At 36.8% G+C, this 24,668-nt stretch overlaps 1 protein-coding gene across 2 annotated transcripts in view; it reads left to right on the top strand.

Annotated features, from left to right (window-relative positions):
- Positions 1-24,668, top strand: part of kcnq5b (potassium voltage-gated channel, KQT-like subfamily, member 5b) — a 296,398-nt gene that overhangs the window by 255,908 nt on the left and 15,822 nt on the right. For both annotated transcript variants that reach the window (XM_030142230.1, XM_030142235.1), the window contains exons 10-11: positions 11,520-11,743; positions 20,805-20,913. In XM_030142230.1, coding sequence (XP_029998090.1) covers positions 11,520-11,743; positions 20,805-20,913 — 333 coding nt within the window. The remainder of the gene's footprint in view (positions 1-11,519; positions 11,744-20,804; positions 20,914-24,668) is intronic.

The following is a 24,668-nucleotide window of genomic DNA, read 5'->3' as shown; positions in this document are numbered from 1 at the left end:
CCACATACAGCCTAATATGATCTGAAGTGGGCCAGACCGGTAAAATGATATCAATAATATGAGAAGAACTTACAGGGTGAGTCAGAAAAAACGCTCTTTTCATTTAAAGAAATTGTACCACTGAAATGGAAATGCTTATTTTTCTTTTGATTATACAGTCATATTGATGTGGTTATTGAGCATGTCTGGCGATTGAATCATTGATTTATGGCATAGCATAACAGAGGGAATGTCCATTGTTTATTGTGCACCGAAATATCTGCCAACACAGTTTATGCCACCGTGAATGAAATTGAAATTGTCAACCATTACAGCATGTTTACTCACCATCAAAATGTTTTGTCTCAACGAAGTCGTCCGGCACGACCTTCAACCTGGCTACCATTCAGATTGATGCAAATCTGTGCTCGTTGTCGCATCTCTAACACAGCTCTTCTCGCCATTCGTGTTTGTCGTAGGGCTTGGATTTCAGCCGTGATGCGATTTCGGAGTTCCTGAAGAGTTTGTGGAACAGTCTGATACACACAGTTTTTAAGATACCCCCACAAGAAAAAGGGAAGCGGTCTTGGAACTGCCGGATGGTTTCTTGGACGCTACCAGTTTCGCAGAATTTTGTCACCATGAAAGCTCTCTGCACATCCGTAAACTGTGGTCTTGCCATGATGAAAACTCCCTGGGCACTGTCATGTAGGCCTGTGTCCTGAGTGTGAAAGCAAAGCCCCGACTCCTGTAATTGTTGTCAATTTCAAGTTTGTTCACTGTGGCATACATTGTGTTGGCAGGTATTTCAGTGCCCAATAAACAATGGACCTTCTCTCTCTTATGCAATGCAATAAATCTATGACTACATCACCAGACATGCTCAATAACCACATCAATATGACTGTATAGTCAAAAGGAAAATCAATGTTTCCGTTTTAGCAGTACAATTTCTTTAAATGGAAAGAGCGTTTTTTCTGACTCACCCTGTATAATGTCAACTCCAAAGTTTTTTGTATGTTTTTGAGTGAAAAAAGTAAAATTCCTTGATGAAAATGTTTACACCTACGAACCATACTGGAACATAACATGAACAAAAATGAACAACCAGAAAATTCTTAAGAAAAGAAGCGCGATGTTAACAATATTACACCTAAGTTGATCATTTATACATGTGCATCACCACTTAAAGATTTAGTAACAGGCAGAATGTTGTATAAAATTCCACATACTTCTCTTAAGACATTTCAGATGGTTCATATTTGTTCAGGATATTCATATTTTATATAAAAGGATAGTCTGTAAAAGTAACTTTTTTTTCAAATTTAACTTTTTTTATACTTAAACAAAGAGGAAATTTTGCAGTTTTCATTATTTACAGGTTATTATGATAATATTTTACTAGTCTGATCCACTTTAGATTGAATTGACCTAAAATGATTTTAACATCCTTGATTATTAATATCTTCAGTATAATTTTTGTATTTCAAAAATTCATCCTAGGGCCCAGATTGGACCCTTTCATGGGCCGGATTTGGCCCCTGGGCTGCATGTTTGACACCTGTGTATTAGAGGATGGGTTATAAAACCAGTCCTGCTAATAGTGATTCTCTATGACTCAACACTTCATGATTTCATTTGGTACTCTTTACCATCGTTCTTTTTTGTCACTTTGTTATACCCTATCAAAGCTCAAACATGAACAGTCACTCCTACATCCACACACATGTATTTCTCCTCTTCTTACTGCAGCTATCTATGATATTATTTTTATTGGATATCCTTTGTATGAGTTTGTTTTACTAGTCCCAAACAGAATGATAACGGTCCTCCCGATGTTAGGCTTGGAGTTTGTACAGTGCAAAGCCCAGCACCGAGGGCTGACTGATGGAATTCGTTGTCTTTGCAGTTCTGAATGTTTGTCTGCAAATCTCCACAGTAACCTGAAGGCATTTGTATTATTTTTCACTCAAGTCTGGTGTCAGAAACAAAGTATACCTAATGCATTACACACTGTAGTAAGCAAGTAAGCAAGTGAAAAGCATTGTTAAGTCTCTGAACATTTACCAGGTCACCAGTGACCCATTTTAGGGTGAGGATTAGAGCTGCAGCTATTGATTATTTTTGTTTTCGATTAAATGATTATTTGAATAAGCGAAGGAAAAAAAAAAAAAAAAAGCAAAAATGTGCAACAGACATATCTGAAAATGACAACTTGTCCTTTATTCCAGAACCAACTGCAATAACAACCACAAATAGTATAAAAGTAAAATGAAACTAGAAGCACTCAGAGTGCAGACCTCTGCCAAGGCAGATCAGTGCCCTGGATTTGGATGAAAATTTCAGGAAATGTCGATACTGGCACAAGGAACAAGTGATTAAATTTTGGTGGTGATCGGGGATGGGGGTGAAGGGGCCACTGATCTGCCTTGGCGGAGGTCTGCGCCGTCTTTTCTAGAAAAACACTCGTAGGGTGCAGACCTCCGCCAGGGCAGATCAGTGGCCCCCCACCCCCGATCACCACCAAAATTTAATCATTTGTTCCTTGTGCCAGTATCGACATTTCCTGAAATTTTCATCCAAATCCGTCCATAACTTTTTGAGTTATCTTGCACACAGTCAAACAGAGAGACAAACAGACAAACTAACGCCGACAAAAACATAACCTCCTGGGCAGAGGTAATAAAAATAGGATCTGTATAGCAGTGGTTCCCAACCTTTTTTGGCTTGTGATCCCATTTTAACATCACAAATTTCTGGTGATCCCAGACATTCAAAATGAAGACTTTTTTTTTTTTTGGCTAAAATTAATTTGTTTTTGATCATGTAATAGTTTGCGATACTATGTTGCAAATAAACGTTAATTTTAGATACATTTAGTCTATATAAAGTGTATTATTATGGACGGAGGCAGTAAATCCAGGTGTAGATTACTGCACAAAGTGAGAATTTGATTTTCCTTGGTCAGGATATGTACAGTCAGTCCAGCTTGGATTTACAAGGCTGACAATTAATACTGAACAAACAAGAACTCAAACTATGAATTATGAAAGAGCCGCAGCATCTGAAACTGACCACAATGAACATTTGACAGATAAACAGAACCACAGTGCTGCAGTTTCAGACTCACAGTTCGCCATGTCTTTTATGGATTGGGATTCTCTCTCAATTCACCATATATTTTTTATTAGTAAGGTCTTTTTTTTTTTTTTAATCAATTAGTAGAAATTTCAGGCGACCCCATTTGAATTCCAGGCGACCCCACATGGGGTCCTAACCCCAAGGTTGAAAAACACTGCTATATAGAAATAACAACAGTATACAGAAAAATATCTCTATATATAAATTATAACAATATGTGCACTGCAGTCTTATTCAACTTACCGCCTTACTAACAATTTGATTGAACTAATATACAACATTGGCTGTTACGCAATACCAAGAACGCAGAGTACGATCTTGTGAGTATGGTCTTGGTAAGAACAGTCTCAGAGAACGTACTTCCTAAGAACACAAGTCTATCTGTAATTGGAACGGCTGCATACATGTGAACTTTCCTCCCTGTCTCTGCTGCATTTCTGCCGTCGGCTCATGAACCTATTTCCCTCAAATCACCACAATGTCACTCAATTTGATTTCAATACATTTGTCATTCATACATTTCGTATATTTTTCAAAATTGTAATACATTTCATCGTTTCGGCCTGGCACAGCCGTCCGGGTCCCGGTCAAGCCAGCAGGCTCACAGCCAGGCCAGCACGAGCTGCATCTTGGGAATTATTTCCCAGCCAAGTCTACATGAGTCACCAACCAGTGCATCCTTGGTTTAAGCTAGCAGACATGAACAACATCCAGGTATTCCACGCTTTCGTGGTGTATGCGAACTTGCAATAGGGACAGTACCTGAGCCGGGACTGATGATGTTTCATGAGAACGCAAGAACGGAAGAACAGACAAGAACACGTATTGAGGGTATGCACATACGTCACTTCCCCCCAGGCCACGCCCCTCTAAGTCAGACTGAGTGTCTTAAACCAACCTGCTCAACATGACGGAGTATAGCAGTAAACACAGCCAGAGAAAAGGGAAAATGGGAAATCTGAAATTAAATGAAGGACAGTTGGACTGGACATGGATCTGTGCGAGCTACCAAAGAACAAGTGGTCCATGAACACTGACATGTGGACACAAATGGAGGATCCAGACCTGATCCAGGGTGGAGGGAATCAGCGCTATTTGGACCTGAAACAAATATACATGGTTTCATCAGGACTGACAACCAGGGTCCAAAACTAGGACCAGAACCAGCTGATCCAAAGGGTCCAAAACTAGGACCCAGAACCACCTGATCCAAAGGTCATTTCCAGCAGACCGTGGACTGACCCCAGTGAATATATGCATGATCTACTGGGACTGAGGAGATTTACTGAGTCTAGTTCAGATCCAGTACTTTATCCAACACAGATACTACTGCTGTGGACCAGCAGGGGACCACTTTATTCTTGTAAATTATATTTTTCCACCTGTTTTTAAATTACGACATTATTCTTGTAATATTATGGCTTTATTGTCAGAATATGACAACTTTAATCTCATAAACGAATGACATTTTTGTGAAATTATGAGTTTTTTTATAACTGCGACTTTATTGTCATAACATTGTGATTATTTTTGTATTCGAGTTTATTATCATAAAATTACGGGTTTTATATCAATATTTTATGACTTTATACAGGGTGACACAAAAAAAAACGGGAACTTTTTAACAATCCAATAAAACCAAGAGTGATGGAAGAAAAATATTTTATTCATAGTAATTGAAACCTTAAAACATGCCATTTAAGAAACAATGATGGAATTTTCATTTTTTAAAAATTGCTTCCTGTAGATGGCGTCCTCCTGTACGAATGCATTCTTGAAATCTGCTATTGAGATTCCTCATTGACCGCTGCAACATCTCAGCTGGGATACTGTGAATTTCATCCTGAATTCTCTGTTTTAACTCATCCAGAGTTCTTGGTCGATTCGTGTGCACTTTACACTTGAGATAGCCCCACAAGAAAAAATCATAAACGGACAAATCTGGCGATCTAGGGGGCCAGGGAACGTTACAGAATCTTGAGATCACACGGTTACCGAACAATTCTCGCACAGCGGCCAATGGTTACTAAAATGGGGGTGTGTTTACTTGCTCAAGGTCACTGTCTCACAGTGCTGCCACTTGCTCATGTCTGCCAATACGCACTTCAAAAATTCCCGTTATTTTGGGTCACCCTGTACTTGTAGTGACAAGTGTTTTTATTTTCTTCTGTGGCCCTAATACTCCGTCGTAGCTTTATTCTCCAGTTCCCCCGTATTTGAAAAACTGGGTTAGCCTCAGTTTCAGTTAGTTTACTAATCATGTAGGAGCACAAGGTTCAGAATCACAAAATGAAGATGAAAACCATGAAAGATCTGATCATGAAACCAAGAGCTGCACTAAGAAGTTACATTAGCCAAAACAATACGTCATTTAAGGTCTGATTTGACCCCAAAATACAGCATAAATTAATGTTAGCTGACAGGATTAGGATCCACAGATCTAGGTTTGGTTTCCTGGATTTGTGGATCCATCTCCTTCTCTTTTCTTTGTCTGTCGGTGTCTGTAAAACGATAGCTCCCACTGCTTTTCAAACCTGTTCATACCATCAATCGCACAACAGCTCTTCCCCATTTTTTATTGAATATTGTTCTTCAGTTTAGACAGTATCAAAGCCAACGCTGCTACACATCTCCCTCTTTCTGCCACTCAGTGGACAGAACTGCGGTGACTTCCGCTAGTGGTGACGTTACGTGCAGACCCTCTATTGAGAAACGGCATTTGTGTTGATCCTGGCATGTGCGTCACAATAAGCATCCGTGTGAAGCATAACAGTGGAACCAATGTTTAGTGGCAGCGAAATTAAGGAAACAAAGCTTTGATTTAGGAAAATTGAAATCAAATGAATTTTTTAATCAATTAATCAGTTAATCATTGCAGCTCTAGTTAGGACTACATGTGAGCCATGTTTAAAATGGTGTCTTTTAAATTGTGCTTTAGTCACATGTTAAATATAGAAACTAAATAATGTTTCCTTTTAGGTGAAGTCTAATAATATGGCTATTGGAGGTGCAGTACTCCTGTTTGCATTTAACATTAACTCTAACTGTAGCTGAGGCTTATGTTCCCAGATATAATGGACATATTATATGGTGTGTTTGTGCCACATGTTAAATACAGATGTAGGATGTTTTAATACACTGTTTCCCATAAAGTTGAATCATAAAGTTAATTTTGTTTTCAGACACATCTTTTTTTTTTTTTTCCTCTTTCTTAAGATAAGATAAGACTTTATTGATCCCACCATGGGGAAATTTCATATTACTAATCACATTTGACCATGTACAATGATTACATATTGAGTCCTAGTTACACTTATCGGTAACAATAAATGTCACAATTGTTTTATGAGAAGAGGTACAAGCATATTCATATTGGCCTTACACTTCTTCTGTTATCACACTTATCCTAATCCTAACTTAGGTTTGAGCTTCCATGAAAATAGTGTATGTTAAGTTTCAAAAATATCCAAAGTCTTCCAAATGTGTCCTCTGCTTGTGCTGCATTACATTATTTATCTATGGAAGTGATGTAGCTTCTCAAAAGCAAAAAGAAAATACAAGAGGAAAAAACAAAAGTAAAAATTAAATGCAAAAACAGATACATATTAATGCTCTGAGTGAACCCACAAGTGTCTGTGTAAAGGTTATGGCCTTACATTGGTGACTAAGGCACTTGTTGAAACAGCCCAGCTGAATTCACAGATAAATGAGGGATATAGACATGAAGTGCATGAGTCACCAAATTGCAGCCTTTTTCGAATGCTTCCGTACATGTTCATTTTCCTCTACTAAGCTCAATTGCCTCTGTTGTGCTGCTTCGAAATGTCAGTGGTAGACAAAGTGAAGTACCAACAGTAACTCTGCTATTTTACATTTTACTTCATAGCCTGTACAGTGTATATATACAGCAAGAGGTCATTGCCTTTACAGGTCTGGCTTTTCACTGTAGCTCATTGAGTGTTATACAGAACAATAAAATCCAAATAGAGACGGTGAGGTGCTATATTTCACCCTGCAAAGCTTTCAAGTTCAGTTTTTTTCATTATGCATTATGCTACACATCATCACTGTGTATCTCCCCTTGTTTTTTTTTTTTTTTAGTCAAATTCATAGTAATAAACAGAAGCTACTGAGGAGGTGTACTGGTCGGAAACATAGGTATACAGCCTTATGTGATGGGTTTTTTGTTTGGGAATGCTGACTAATTCTTGGTGCATGGATATCTGTAGGACAGGGATCACCAACTCTGGTTCTTGAACTCTACTGTCCTGCACGTTTTAGATGTTTCCCTCTTCCAGCACACCTGACAGTTGTTATCAGACTTCTGCAGAGCTGGATGATACTTATCATTTGAATCAGGTGTGTTGGAAGAGGGATACATCTAAAACAGGGGTCTGCAACCTTTATTATTAAAAGAGCCATTTTGCCCCCTCTTCTGCCAAAAAAAAAAAAGTCTGGAGCTGCAAAAAATAACAGAGCTTATAAACTTTTAAAAGTTTTAATCTTTTTTTTTACATTTTACCTGTTACAACCACTGAATACAACAAACAGAAGTGCAGTGTGGAATAGATTCTGGAGTATGATTACTCTAAAAGTGCACAGTAAAAGTAGTTCATAGTATATGTGCTAATAGTATATGAAGTACTAATACCAAATATACCAAATTCATGAGGTACTTATTGGAAAAAATAATTTTATTCATCATTGAATTTAGTCTTAAAGCCTATTTCAGATGAAAAAACAAACACTTTTGGAGCTTGGAAGGGAATCTGTTGTAGGATTACTCCAAAAGTACACAGTACTCATACTCATACAGTCGTTCTATGAAAAGTATCGCTATATATGGAAATGATTCTCTTCAAAACTCAACACTACCTCCACAGTTCCCAGTCGTTCTGTTCCATATTCTCCGTCTGGGTTCACATCCGCAAGCTCCCGGAAAACGGACAGAATTATGTGAGTAATATACAAAGGACGGACAGAACCCTCCGTCCGTATCCGTCTGTGTCTTTAACATAGAGCATAAATGAGCCCTTACTTTGGTTGTCTGGAAGACACATTTGCTCCATGCAGCTCATCTATCGTAATTGTTGAATGAGTAGTGCACAACAAAATGCTAGCAGCTGGCTTGACCATACAGAGGAGAATGGCGGCTGGTTTGACCGCAGTAAAGGGAGGAGCCACTACAAGGAGGATGAACAGACGCATGAGGCTCCAGAGCCGCAGGTTGACCACCCCTGATCTAAAACTTTCAGGATGGTAGATCTGGAGGACCAGGGTTGGTGACCCCTGCTGTAGGAGGTTGTAGTCTCAGAGTGGGCAGAGCCGTGCAGTCTCCCAGTAGAACATCAGTTACCTTGGTAGTAATCCACTACGTGCCTGAGCAATGTGCCTGTTGTGATTTTTAACTCTCAGAACATTTATCATTAGGTTTTAAATAATAGCATTTGTCCATTTTTCCTGACCTATAGTGAGATGAATATAAACTTCAGCTATACATCAAAATGTATTTTTCTTCGGTGAGCTCCTTGTGTCGCATCAAAATTACATTATACTCCTAACATCCTATAAACAAACCTCAAACTGCCACTTACATCCCCATACATATAAAACACTAAAACATACACGTCGTGCATCTGCCTCGACATCTACATGCACTTTAAGGAATAAGTCTGGAGATTTTCGTGACCAATTTTTCTCACCTGAATCTCTTGCATTACAGTGAACAATTTCTTAGTGCCATCCACCATAAACAAACCATTTGTTTACAAACTGAGCCGGTAGGTAACTCGGCAACTTTGAAGTTTTGTCACAACGTGCATTGTGAGAAAGGGAGGTTTGTGCAGCCACTTGCAGCGGCAGTGCAACCATATGGTATATGGATGAAACAAACACGCGGAAACGTCTGAAATGTGGAAACGGCTGGAGGAATATGCATAGAGGGAAGGGAGCTCCTGCCGTTTCCGTGTCGTGTTTGTTCCAGCTGCCGCTGTCCGGTGGCTGTGCAAACCTCCCTTTCCCACAATGCACGTCGCAACAAAATTCCGAAGATGACCGAGTTTCCTCCCGGCTCTGATTGTAAACACATGGTTTGTTTCTGGTGGATGACACCTCAAAATTGTTCACCGTAATGCAAGAGATTCAGGTGAGTAATCACAGACAGACTTACAGATTCATGATACTGAGGATATGACAGGTTTGACAGATTTGATGAAAAATTGGTCACAAAAGTCTCCCACACCTTTAACCCTTTCATACACTGTCCACTCCAGTGGACAGTTCTTCTCCAGCTGTTCTCTTGTATATTAATGGGTTTTGTTGTTTTAGTTCCATATCAGCCAACACAGTGGACACTTATGCACCATCCCATACACTGTAATTCAGATCATTACAGTAACTTTACTGTTCTTGATAAACCTGATCTGCACTTACATGTCTGAGTGTAAATCAATTGTTATTTGTTAGACAAGAAGGTTTTTTTTGCATATTATCTCCATGAAGTGAGTAATTACTAGCATTAGAATATGTTAAAATGTGAGAAGACATCAGATTAGCAGCATTAAAAATGTTTTTATTTCATTGTTTTCATATCACTTTCTGATATTGGGTTTTAAACACATTCCTTTACTTCAAAAATTAAATGCATGGATATTTTTGTAACTCCATAGAAAAAAAAACTCGATCGCATATTTTTTTTCATGGCTAAACACTGAAGAAAAAAATTTTGACTAAGGTTCTCATAATTCGTGCATGAAAGGGTTAAGGTTTCTCAGTGGGGGTGGCACTGCTCTTTAGGGGGCGTTTGGACAACGTCGGGGCGTTTTGAACGAGAAAGCTGAGAGAGGGGTGCTCAGGCACAAATGGGGGGCGTTAGTCACTGTTATTCAATGATCACTGTTCTTCACCCTACTTGGCACACATGCCATTTATAACTAGCATTTATATGGTAAACGTAGTTAAATCTGAACTGGACTAACGTCTAATAATCATGAAGAGACAACTGTCTATTCAAGCAGCATTTGGGTCTGCATGCCAGAATATATGTATAGGCCTAGGCCTGCTACTTAAAAACATTTGTAACACTTAGATAACTATTAATGCTTTTATTATTATTATTATTATTATTATTATTATTATTATCATTATTATTATTATTATTGGGTGGTGGTGGAGTGGTTAGCACTTGTGCCTCACAGCAAGGAGGTCTTGGGTTTGATTCCAACACCAGTCGACGGGGGTGGGACCTTTCTGTGTGGAGTTTGCATGTTCTCCTCGTGTCTGTGTGGGTTCTTTCCGGGTACTCCGGCTTCCTCCCACCATCCAAACACATGCACTAATAGGTTAATTGGTTAATCTAAATTGCCCATAGGTGTGAATGTGACAGTGATTGTTTGTCTCTATATGTTCAGCCCTGCCATGAACTGGCGACTTGTCCAGGGTGTACCCCGCCTTTGCCCCTATGTAGCTGGGATAGGCTCCAAGAGACCCCCGTGACCCTAGTGAGGATAAAGTGGGTTCAGAAAATGAATGTATGAGTGAATTATTATTATTATGAGGTGATGGGGTGTTTGTTCAAAACAGGTTGAGGACCACTGATCTAGATGAACAGCAGTATTTTGTCAGAAACTTACCAAGGTTCTAATAGTTTTGGATTTTTCATTATAGTTCAGTTTTATTTAGTTTTGACTTTTTTTCTCTAATCCAGTTAGTTTTAATTAGTTTTTAGAGCAGGTTTACTAGTTTTTATTAGTTTTCATTATTTTCTAAATGCTTAGTTTTAGTTTAGTTTTAGTTTCTTTATATCTTTTCTCTTCTTCACCGTCGAATTCAAATAAATCCCAGACAGGACTCTGCTGCTTTCTCCCAACTTTAGTCTCCATGTTTCCAGGTAGAGTGGGGACCAGAAGACATCTAAACGACAAGTGACAAGAAGTGACGGACTGTTAAATATCTTATAGTGCCAGCAGATAAAATTGCTTGAGGGAAATAAATCGATTTCATATCAATCCGATATTGACAAAGACGAAAACAAAGGGAATTTTATCCAGAATTTGTATATATTTTAGTTATTTTTGTAAACACACAACACAGTTTCAGTTAGTTATCGTTTTTTTCTTTTAATTATAGTTTTTATTTATTTCAGTTAACGAAAATGTTTTTACAATTCTAGTTTTCGTCATTTCGTTAGTTTTTGTTAACGATAATAACCTTGAAACTTACAGATGCCTTACATGCTGCCTGAAAACCTGAATCATTAATCTGTCCTGATCTGTAACTCCTTCACATCATCATCCCCTTATTCTTATTCTTATTCTTATTCTTATTCTTATTCTTATTCTTATTCTTATTCTTATTCTTACTTCAACTCTCCTCGGCACTACTTTTCAACCCAATTTCAGCCAAAAGTTGAGCTTCAAGGAGCGTGTGAGGATGGCCAGCCCTCGAGGTCAGAGCATCAAGAACCGGCAGACATCTTCAGTGAACGACCGCCGTTCTCCGGTCGCTGAGGCGGGAACGGAGGGCACTAGTCCCGCCAAGGTACAGAAGAGCTGGAGTTTCAACGACCGCACACGCTTCAGACCTTCACTCCGCCTTAAGAGCCAATCCCGCTCCACCACGGACGGTGAGTGACGTGGTAAAGTAAGAATTATCAACTGATTGTACAGAGCTGTGTGAAACATCCACAATGGGAAGATGGAAATAGTTCCCATAGTAGTGAAATGGCTGGTTTCTAAAAACCTTCACTTTGGAAAGTCTTTATAAAAATCTGAGTTTTTGCAACCTAAAATGCTGTGTGGATGACAGACCCAAACATGAAGAAAATTAACTTTTTTTTTTTTTTTGCAAAATATCTCCGTTAGTGTGGATGGGCATAATTCAACAATATTATTAAAGATATTTAAACTTAAATAAATATGATATATATGGTGAGTGTGGACATCTTATGTAAGTATAGAAAATCAAATCTGACATGTAAAAGGATTATGTTTTAAGGAGATTTAATTGCAGAAATTGACTATGATAATCATAATTACACTGTAAAAAAAAAACAAAAAAAAAACATAAAAAAACAGTATTATTCCGGCAGCAGGGGTGCCGAAAAAATACTCTTAAATAACGGAAAATAACCATCTCATAAAAATACGGTTGATTTTCCAGAATTAAAATACAGTTTTTTGCCCTAACTTTACATGAGATTTTGCTTTTTTTTTTTTTTTACTTTTTAATGTTTATTAAAGAATATTTACATGTATTAAAACAATTAAATTACCTATATATATATATATACATAAATAATTTTCAACGAGACTAAGTTGTACAATCCACTGATAAAAACTGTATTTGGACAGTTTATCAGTGCTTATACATGTTATACATTCACAAAAACACATTTATTCAACATTTTTGTTGTGAAACCTCCCGTAATTACACAAGATATTTGTCAATTAACAAACAAGTCTTGTTAAAGTTACAGAACAAATACTTCTTTTACAGTTAATTATCAGTAATTTTATCTGGTATTATTATTATTATTTTTTTTTTTTTACAATATTAAACTTTAAATTAACAGTTCAATCTCATAAATAGAAAAGAAATATTTGTGAAATTACTATACATTTGCAAATGTATTTTAACTGTATTTTTCTGTGGAAAAAAAAAAAATCTTTAAAAAAAAATGGAAATTTTATGGGTATTCACAGTTAGTTTTTTTCAAGTTATTTTACATTTGACATGTAAAATCACAGTCTGTTTTTGTAATTTCATTGATATTTTCCTGTATGTTAAAAATACAGGAAAAATATGTAAAATAAACAGTGAAAATTCTGTTAAATTACAGATTTTTTTTACAGTGTATGTTTTCATTGGTGTCTAATTACAAGAGACCGATGATCATTGTTCTTGTTGCCTTAGAATGAATTGTATGAATGAAATGTTGATGGAGCAGGTTACATTCCAAACAGAAATCCTCATCCTCTATTTCCAGTTTTCCAACATTAATGTGCATTATTGTTATCTACTAGCATGATTGAGAAAATGTACATATTTTATCAAAGAGCAGTGGGAGAGCAAGAGGTGGCAGGTGAGCTGAAGCTAATCAGTAGCTTATGTAAAATGGTAAACAGCAAACGATGGCTGGAACAAGGTACTTCTGCTACCTTTGTGTCCACAGTAGGTAAAGGTTAGGATATGCCACTCATAGCACACACTGAATTTTAAAAGAGCGCAGACCTCGACCAAGACTAATACTTCACTGTTCTTCTAGTTCCACAATATTATTATTAAAGCAAAAATAATGATTATGCTGCTGCTGCTGCTGCTGCTGCTGATGATGATAGTGGCGATGATGAAATACTTTTAAAATATTTCTCCGTTTGGATTGGTCATGCCATGTATCAACACATCACCCAATTGGTCTTAAACTTCAGAGTCCCTGGACGTGCCCTTGCATCCAAATCACAAACTGATTTAGTATAATGTAGCAGCAGACGGAGCTTCACTGAGTCTTCATTTCAACTTGTATGGAAAGTGCAGATGTCAAAGTAATATACTGAATTCAACTGAACTGAAAGGCCAAGTAAAACTAGACTCATGATACACAATAATAAGATAATTTCCTGCAGTATTGTCATGTTTGGTGCATGTTTGGTGCAGGAATAAAAACAGGCTTCTAAGGGAAGCGTTTGTAGGGGAAAAAAAAAACATGTCACTGCACATGTTGGAAAAGTGCACTACTTTAACATCTTGTGACACCTGATTGTTCTGTAAATAGTTGTATGTAGTTTTGCTAAAAAAAAAAAAAAAAAAAAAGAACCCCTGAGGCACTGCCTGCATTTTCATGTAAATAGTATAACAATAGAACTTTTTTAAGTTTTTTAATTTATGTTCATTTAAGTTATCAAAATGGTTTGTTCAACATGTTTTTGGTGAAAAACAGTAAAGAATCTAACTTTTCCTACTAGGATTTCACTTTTTTTTTGTCTGATTTTAGATTCAGTGTGGTAAAATGAAAAAATAACAGTAAAGTCACACAGATGAGGTTGTGCTGACAAAAATGATACCAAACAAGGCAAGGTAAACAGATTTTTAATGAGAAACGCAAAATCATAAGTATTCATAAGTATTCAAAAACAGCCAAAATATTTGACTACAAGTAGAAGTTCTACTGTGCAAAAAGTATACAATAATTCTTTTAATGTAGAGGAGTACACTTGACACACTATTTTTAGTTTAGTGGTTGCTTCAGTGCTTTGAGGGGTTTGTGGTGGTTACAGTTTTAAGAAACAAAGGTCAGGGGAGCAGTGAGGGGACGAGGCTCAGTGGACCTGGTACATGGGGGGCATGGGATCACTCCTGGGTGTTTTTTTTTTTTTTTTTTCAGAGTACATCATGTAGCAGGTGGAACTAATGTTTTAGCGTTGGAGCACCCTGGACTCATTTTAGGGACATAAAACAAACAAATCTACTGCCATGGTGATCTGTTACTAGACTAGACAAAGAGTTTAGGTTTGGAGAAAGGACAGGATTTGACTGGAAAAGAAAAATGTGCAATGTTTGTGTTTTTGCACAGTTTATACAGTTTGCACTTTAATGTTCTGAGATGTGCAATATAAACGGGCTCACTGCAGCCACTGATGTTGTTAAAATGTTCGTCTTTGTCACCAAAATTTGCTTGTTGTTCTAAAAAAAGGAACTTTATTGTCATAGTTGTAAGATAATTACGCATTTTCTATTTTTATTTGGAAAAATATTATCTCAGGGAGCAGTCTTGTTGAGTTTATTTGTATTATTCACACAAAAATCGAAGTTACTTTTAATGTGCGCAACAAATAATTGAAGGAAAAGCTAAAAGTATTGTTACAGTATTGATGTTTCTTTTAATAAAAGTTATAATTGCACCACTGTTACAATGTTGTTGGGGTTGAGGGGGGACTGGAGATTTTTCATCCTCCAAAAGGGGGGCCCGACAGAAAAAGACTGAGAACCACTGCTGTAGATCACCCCCATACTATTTAAAATTAGACAGGAGTTTGATAAGAGCTCCAGTTTGACCATGTGCATTGATCTGAGGCATTCTGGATAAAAGCCAAACCCACGAGAACTGGATTTACCCACTAATTCAGGCCACAGAACAGTGGATAATTTGGTAATCTGGTAATTTGCACTTCCTGGCTTTGGACTGGCAGTGCCGACCTGGCAAGGCCTGCTGGGTTACAGCCACTTGGTGTTTGTGGGTGAACTGGTGAGGGTGGGAAACTCCTGCAGACATATGGGGTGACATGTGGGCCAGCTGCATGAGGACAAGCCAGTAAGCACGCAACCAAAACCAGACTGGTCAGCTGGGTAGTTACGCTCTGTCTGATCATGTACTGTCACTGACAAACTGGCAACAGGGACAGACTGGGACTAAAAAAAGGCTCTGGACTTTCTCCAAAATTTAGACCCACAACCCATACATGATTACGCCTTTAAATAACCACCTGCCAGCAAGTCAAGATACTCTACCACAAGCCCAGACAAGATATTCACAGAGCATAACATTTCAAAATCAACAATAGAGGGTACGCACATACGTCACTTCCCCCCCAGGCCACGCCCCTCTAAGTCAGACTGAGTGTCTTAAACCAACCTGCTCAACATGACGGAGTATAGCAGTAAACACAGCCAGAGAAAAGGGAAAATGGGAAATCTGAAATTAAATGAAGGACAGTTGGACTGGACATGGATCTGTACGAGCGACCAAAGAACAAGTGGTCCATGAACACTGACATGTGGACACAAATGGAGGATCCAGACCTGATCCAGGGGGGAGGGGGTCAGCGCTATTTGGACCTGAAACTAATATACATGGTTTCATCATCACTGACAACCAGGGTCCAAAACTAGGGCCCAGAACCAGCTGATCCAAAGGGTCCAAAACTAGGGCCCAGAACCAGCTGATCCAAAGGTCATTTCCAGTAGACCGTGGACTGACCCCAGTGAATATATGCATGATCTACTGGGACTGAGCAGATTTACTGAGTCTAGTTCAGATCCAGTACTTTATCCAACACAGATACTACTGCTGTGGACCAGCAGGGGACGACTTTATTCTGGTAATTATGATATTTTTCCCACTTGTTTTTAAATTACGACATTATTCTTGTAATATTATGGCTTTATTGTCGCAATATGACGACTTTAATCTCATAAACGAATGACATTTTTGTCAAATTATGAGGGTTTTTTTTATAATTACGACTTTATTCTCATAACATTGTGATTCTTTTTGTATTCGACTTTATTCTCATAAAATTACAGGTTTTATATCAACATTTTATGACTTTATACTCGTAGTGACCAGTGTTTTTCTTATGTGGCTCTAATACTCTGTCGTAGCTTTATTCTCCAGTTCCCCCGTATTTGAAAAACTGGGTTAGCCTCAGTTTCAGTTAGTTTACTAATCATGTAGGAGCACAAGGTTCAGAATCACAAAATGAAGACGAAAACCATGAAAGATCTGATCATGAAACCAAGAGCTGCACTAAGAAGGAACATTAGCCAAAGCAATATGTAATTTAAGGTATAATTGGACCCAAAAATACAGCATAAATGAATGTTAGCTGACACCAAACAGGATCCACAGATCTAGGTTTGGTTTCCTGGATTTGTGGATCCATCTCCTTCTCTTTTCTTTGTCTTTCGCTGTCTGTAAAACGATAGCTCCCACTGCTTTAAGAACCTGTTCATACAATCAATCGCACAACAGCTCTGCCCCATTTTTTATTAAATATTGTTCTTCAGTTTAGACAGTATCAAAGCCAACGCTGTCACTCATCTCCCTCTTTCTGCCACTCAGTGGGCGGAACCACGGTGACTTCCGCTAGCGGTGACGTCACATGCATACTCTCTATTATTTGTGTTAGTTTATTTATTTACAAAGCACTAGTACAGTCTTAAAATGGGATTATGAAGGCTTTCAAAAATAAAACAATGAATAATGATCAACAACTGAATAAAACAAAAGTATTGCACAACACTGTCAAAGGTAAGGTAGCCTAACCTATTACTCTAATTGAATTTGGAGAGTTTATAAAAATGTACTCAATGCTGTGGGAGTGAAAGCTTCTTCATTAGGTCACTGGTTTCTGCAAGTTCCTCCTGGACGTTCTTCACAAACATAGGTACGCCATACTGTAACCATAAATTGAATCATTATCACATAAAAATGTATTCACTTCAGCTGAATATCTGACCTTTACTGAGCGAAATGGGGAAGTTTAACACTGTATGATGGCCGTTCGTCTGTGACATGGGGTGAGTTTGTGATCATGTGCAGGATTTGTAACAGCAGAATGATTTTGGTGCTAGTTGTGGATCAATGTGATGGTGTCCACTGTTTTAGATTCAAAGGGATTTAGGAGGAAGAAATGGCAGGAATTGAATGTCGTATTTAGAATTATGTGATGAATAATTATGTTCATTACAATCACACTAAAAGCAGATTTTTTTCTTTTCCTTAGAACACAGGTGTCAAACATGCGGCCCGGGGGCCAAAACCGGCCCGCCAAAGGGTCCAATCCGACCCGTAGGATGAATTTGTAAAATACAAAAATGACACTGAAGATATTAACAGTCAATCATTTTACTTTAGGGCTCCTAAAAAGCCCTACTTTAGTCTCAAGTGGGTCAGATCAGTAAAATACTACCATAAAAACCTACAAATAATGACAATTCCAAATGTTTCCTGTTTTAGTGTTAAAAAAAAAAAAAAAGTGAAATTATATGAAAATGTGTAAATTTACAAACTAGCCTTTCACAAAAAATATAAAAAACTAGAAATGTGTTAAGAGAAGTAAGTGCAATTTTACGACTTTTCTGCCAGTTACTAAAATATTTTGTAAATTTGCAGATCATTGTGATCTGTAAGTTGTAATGGACATTTACAAATGATAAGCAGAGGCAGAATATAGTTAAAATTGCACTTATTTTTCTTAATAAATTAAATTTTTTTTCATGGTTCATGTTATTCACATTTTTAAAAGGACAGTTTATAGATGTAAACATTTCCATAATGTAATTTTACCTTTTTTCACTATAAAAAACTTCGAAATGTTTGGAGCTGGCATTATTTATATATCACTATATTATTACTTCACTGGTCCCACTTCAGATCATATTGGGAGGATGTGGCCCCTGAACTAAAGTGAAGTTGACACCCCTGCCTTAGAATGAGTGGTTTGTGTGCAGGAGCGTGTCCAGCCTGTTGAGCAGATGTTTTTACACTTTAATGAGGTTTTTTTTTTTTACTTTGTACAGCAAAGAATTGATGTGCCTGTTTTAAATAAACTCTGATGCAGTAAACTTTTAACTCATGTGATTCATCTGCATCTTCCAGTGATTGCAGGTTTCTTGTCCGATACTGATGTTACAATGTTACGTTTTATTTCTTTATTTTGTTTCTGTTGTTGTTATTTATCTCCTCTTAAACCTTAAAGTACAAAGTACAAGTTTTTTTGTTTTTTATTAAATAAGTGCCTATATTGGAAACATCATGATGCAACAGTTTTTTCAGATGCAGTTTTAAAATTTTTATGGAACGTCCTTTGTGGTGGACAGTTTTCTTTTTTTTTTTTTTGTATAAAGTTGTGAAACTCTGTGCACAAATGTGGACAGAAAACCCATAGCTGGGTCTGAGGAGGTTAAAAGCAAAGTTTTCCAATCTTTTTTCAGTGAAAGGCAGGTCATTTCCTGTATTTAAAGTATTGACCATGCAGATGTTCATCAAAGCTCAGAGTAAATTCACGACAGAGAAACATAATATACAGACAGGAAGGCAGTGGAGATGGGGGGGTTCAGCTGATCGCAAACTCCAGCTCCACCTACAGATGAATGGATTTTACTAAATATCACACAGTGAACCTTTAACGCACAGGTGTCAAACATGCGGCCCGGGGCCAAATCTGGCCCGCCAAAGGGTCCATTCCGGCCCTTGGGACGAATTTGTGAAATGCAAAAATTACACTAAGATATTAACAATCCTTTTAGTTCAGGCTCCACATTCAGACCAATTCAATCTAAAGTGGGCAGGACCAGTAAAATACTATCATAATAACATAGAAATAATGACAACTCCAAATTTTTCTCTTTGTAAATGTAAATATTTTCATGTATTTACACTAAAACAATGTATAATTTCGCAAAAAGTGTGAATAACCTGAACAAATATGAACAACCTGAAATGTCTTGAGAGAAGTATGTACAATTTTAACAATATTCTGCCTGTTAATAAATGTTTTGTGTATTTGTAGATCCAATGTGATCTGTAAGTTATCATGTATATGTGTAAATGATAAACTGAGGCAGAATATTGTTAAAATTACACTTATTTTTGCAATTTGTTCATGTTATTCACATCTTTTGGAAGGATAGTTAGTAGATGTAAACCTTTTCATACTGTAAATTTATTTTTTTCACTCTAAACCATAGATAAAAGTTTGGAGTCGACATCATTTATATATTATTGTGTTATTATTTTACTAGTTCGGCCCACTGCAGATCTAATTTAGCTGAATGTGGAACTGAACTAAAATGAGTTTGACAGCCCTGTTTTAATGCATCAGTGCACAAACACTGAAACAGGACTTTTCAGCTTCTTTTTAAATGAACAATTTCCATAGAATATTTGCACGGGATAACACAAACACGGAGAAAGAAATATGATTATTCCTAACATAGTGTTTGTTCTAGAAAATAATACATTAAATATTTAGGGTAAATGAATGAATGAATGAATGAATGTTTATTTCAGTTAAATACAAAATACAAAACACATACATATTAAAAAAAAACAACAAAACAAAACACCTACATATTAAAAAAACAAACAAACATAAAATTAACACATTTTGTAACTGAAAAAGGAAGAAGCTGAAGCCGGAGGCTTATTTCTGCTTCTCCTATTTACATCCTTAGTCCATGTCCACACCTTAAATTGCAGCAGATAAATACTTAAACTTAAATTATACTACATTCAGTGTAATAAGTTATTTTGGAATCATATTACTTTCATAGCCCTTCATAATTTGACCAATTAAATTCTTTTTGAAACTCAACAGTGAGCTACACAATTTCACTTCATCCTTCAGTTCGTTCCATAGCTTGACACCAATAACTGAAACACTGTGATATTTAACATTTGTTCTTACTTTACATTTTTCAAACACAAACATCCCTCTTAAATTATAATGTCCTTCTCTTAACTTAAAAATTTTCTGAATACAAAAAGGAAGGTGTTTACTTTTAACGCGAAACATAAATTCCATTGTTTTTAAATATACAATGTCAAGAAATTTTAGTAAACCTGATTCTACAAAAAGTGGATTACTTGATTGGAGATAACCAGCTTTGTTTATGACTCTAATAGCTTTTTTTTGGAGTTTAATTATTGGGTCTAAATTAGTCTCATACACATTGCCCCATATTTCCACACAGTATGACATATATGGCATTACAAGTGAACAATACAACATATGCAAACATTTTTTGCTTAATAAGTCTCGAGTTTTATAAACAGTTTTATAAATGGGATCACTGCCTGTAAACTGGGATTGTTGACATACTGTTTGGGATCATACTCATTAGGTCTGTGATGTAAAGTGCTGTAATTAATAAATTCTGACTAATACTCATCTTCTGTGTTCCAGCTGACTCCAATGTGACTGGTGAGGATGGCTTCGATGAAAAGGGGTGCCACTGTGAGATCTCTGTGGAGGATCTGCTGCCGTCAGTCAAGTCGGTCATTAGAGCTGTGAGGTGAGAGCCTGTTCTGGGAATGGTTGCATTTCAACAAACCTTGATTGCTGCTTTCTAGAAGGCCTCCTGATTGAACAGGCTCAGGGCATTAAAGTGGCTGGAGGACTCTGTTTTTGTTTTTTTTTTTCCAGATTATTTTTAGCACATCTTTGGTTGATGTAGTTGGATCCCGTGATGTGATCCAGGAAATCTAATCGGAGGAAGTATTGACACTGCAGTAGACTGATCATATAACAAAGATTCAAGCTGTCACATCTTCCTTTAAGATACATGTGTCAAACATGCGGCCCGGGGGCCAAATCCAGCCCGCCAAAGGTTCCATTCCAGCCCCACAGGATGAAAGTGTAAAAATGAACCTGAACAGTCCAGGTCGTCCAAATCCTTTTGGTTCAGGTTCCACATACAGACCAATGTGATCTACAGTGAAAATAACAACACAATAACCCATAAATAATGACGACAAATTTTCTTTGGGAAAATTAAGTGAAAAAAATTTAAGTTAAAAAATAGCATTACACTGTGAAAATATTAACATTTACAAAACTATTCTTTCACAATAAAAGGCAAATAATAAATACATAAATAAAAACAAAGACGAACAACCCGGAATGTGCAATTTTAACAATATTCTACCTGTTACTAAATGTTTTGTGCATTTATGGATCCACTGTGATCTGTAGTTGTGTTAATAATAAGACATGCAATATTGCAGAAATTGTTCAAATTTTAGTTCCGAACTCCAAAATTTTAATAATATTCTGCCTGTTACCAAATGTTTATGTCACATTGTGTGTAATGTACATGTATAAATAAAAAGTCGAGGCATAATATTGTTAAAATTGCACTAATTTTTCAAATGAAATTTCTGTTTTTTCAGGTTATTCACATCCTTTTTGTAAAATGTAAATATTTTCATAATGTAACCAGGGGATTTTTGTACTAAAACAATAAGGAAAAACTTGGATTTGTCATTATTTATAGGTTATTAAGTCATTATTATACAGGTCTGGCCTGCTTGAGATCAAACTGGGCTAAATATGGCCCCTGAACCAAAATGAGTTTGACACCCCAGCTTTAGGAAATAAGACTGTAAAGCTTAATATGAGTAATAATGATGCAGAATTCCATCTCTCTCTCACCATAAACAGCACAGAGGTTGAGATGGTGAGTAGTTTTAAATTTCTTGGTGTCACCATCACTGACAATCTCAGCTGGCACTTAAACACCAGCATCACTGTTAAAAAATCACTGCAACGGCTTTTCTTTCTCCACAAATGAAAGGAATTTACCTTAAAGGTGCAGGAGACTTTCGTGACCAATTTTTCATCAAATCTGTCAAACCTCAGTCATATCCTCAGTATCACGAATCTGTAAGTCTGTCTGTGATTACTCACCTGAATCTCTTTCATTACGGTGAACAGTTTCTTAGTGCCATCCACCAGAAACAAACCATGTGTTTACATTCAGAGCCAGGAGGGAACTCGGGCATCTTCGGAATTTTGTCGCAACGTGCATTGTGGGAAAGGGAGGTTCGCGCAGCCACTTTACAGCGGCACCTGGAACAGACACGATGCGGAAACGGCAGGAGCTCCCTTCCCTCTGTGCCAGTGTTTTTCAACCTTGGGGTCGGGACCCCACGTGGGGTCACCTGGAATTCAAATGGGGTCGCCTGAAATTTCTAGTAATTGATAAAAAAAAAGCAACAAAATAATGTACTAATAAAAATAGATGGTGAGTTGACAGAGACAATCGCAATCCGTAAAAGACATGACAAACTGAAGCTGAAACTGCAGCACTGTGGTTCTGTTTATCTGTCAAATGTTCATTGTGGTCAGTTTCAGATGCTGCAGCTCTTTCATAATTCATAGTTTGAGTTCTTGTTTGTTCAGTATTAATTGTCCTCCTTGTAAATCCAAACTGGACTGACTGTACATATCCTGACCAAGGAAAATCAAACTCTCACTTTGTGCAGTAATCTACACCTGACTTTTCTGCCTCCGTCCAAAATAATATACATTATATAGACTAAATTTCGTCTAAAATTGACGTTTATTTGCAACATAGTATAGAAAACTTTTACATGATCAAAAACAAATTAATTTTCACAAAAACAAAGTCTCCGTTTTGAATGTCTGGGGTTGCTTGAGATCTGTGATGTTAAAATGGGGTCAAAAAAGGTTGGGAACCACTGCTCTATGCATGTTCCTCCAGCCGTTTCCGCATTTCAGATGTTTTCGTGTCGTGTTTGTTTCATTCATATAATACCATATGGTTGCGCTGCTGCTGTCAGGCAGCTGCGCGAACCTCCCTTTCCCACAATGCACATCGCGGCAAAATTCTGAAGATGCCTGAGTTACCTCCCAGCTCGGTTTGTATGGTTTGTTTCTGGTGGATGGCACTAAAAAACTGTTCACCGTAATGCAAGAGATTCAGGTGAGTAATCACAGAAAGACTAAAAGATTTATGATACTTGAGGTTTGACAGATTTGATGAAAAATTGGTCATGAAAGTCTCCCGTACCTTTAATATCCATATTATTCATTATGCATATGAAAAATGCATATTATAATTCAAACTTCTACTTTTTTCCTGTCCTGTCCCACTCACTAGACAAGCAGCTTAAATCAAATCCTGCTGGAATCCCACAGATTAAATCATGAGATCACACATTAAAATAATCCTGAGGTTCCTTTTCAGTTGGAATTATTATTTTACCTAATTTGTTTATTTATCAAAAAACTAAATGTTTGTTCAAAAGCCTTCAATAGAAATCCCAGGAACTCCACTAATTTCTACCATTTTTGGTTCTATTTTGTCCCCTTGTGCTTTGTTAGAACCTCCTATTGTGGATGATAAAGCTAAACCAATATCATGGAGAAAAAATAAGTGGCTTTTAAGAAGAAGCCATCTGCTTTCATGTTACTTAAAGCTTGTTGAAACCCTGTCTATCCAGAGTCCTTGAGCTGAGGACTTATTTGAGTGTCACATTGAAATGAATGTCCTTGTATTTGGCATCAGGGGTGCACAGGTGAACTATTTTCAAGAGAGCTTTTACAAAGTGAGTTTTGAACACACTCACACACACACACACACACACACACCTACACACACACACACACACACACACACACACACACACACACACAGCTGATATAAGCAGCAACAACAGCTCTGTGGATGTTTTTTCCAACATCCTGTGAAAAACATCATGTTCAGACATCTGGTTATTTGCATTCAAATGAAAACAACAGGTGGTTGGCATGAAATTACTCATTTTAACCACACTGTATAAAACAATCTGTAATTTAACAGAATTTTCACTGTTTATTTCACAGATTTTTCCTGTATTTTTAAGATACAGGAAAATATTAATGAAATTACAAAAATAGACTGTGATTTTACTTGTCAAATGTAAAATAACACGAGAAAACTATAACTGTGAATAACCAAAAACTGTCAATTTTTTAAGACATTTTTTTCTTTTTTCACAGAAAAATACAGTTAAAATGCATTTGCAAATGTATCATAATTTCACAAATATTTCTTTTCTATTCATGAGATTAAGCTGTAAATTTCAAGTTTAATACTGTAAAAAAAATTTCATAAAACAAGATAAAATTACTGACAATTAATCATAAAAGAAGTATTTGTTCTGTAAGTTTAACAAGACTTGTTTGTTAATTGACAAATATCTTGTGTAATTACAGGAGGTTTCACAACAAAAATGTTGAATAAATGTATTTTTGTAAATGTAT

The sequence above is a fragment of the Sphaeramia orbicularis genome, chromosome 1 (assembly GCF_902148855.1).
Source record: "Sphaeramia orbicularis chromosome 1, fSphaOr1.1, whole genome shotgun sequence".
NCBI classification, from domain to species: domain Eukaryota; kingdom Metazoa; phylum Chordata; class Actinopteri; order Kurtiformes; family Apogonidae; genus Sphaeramia; species Sphaeramia orbicularis.
Note: the sequence above shows the minus strand (reverse complement) of the source record. Positions and strands in the feature narration are given on the sequence as shown.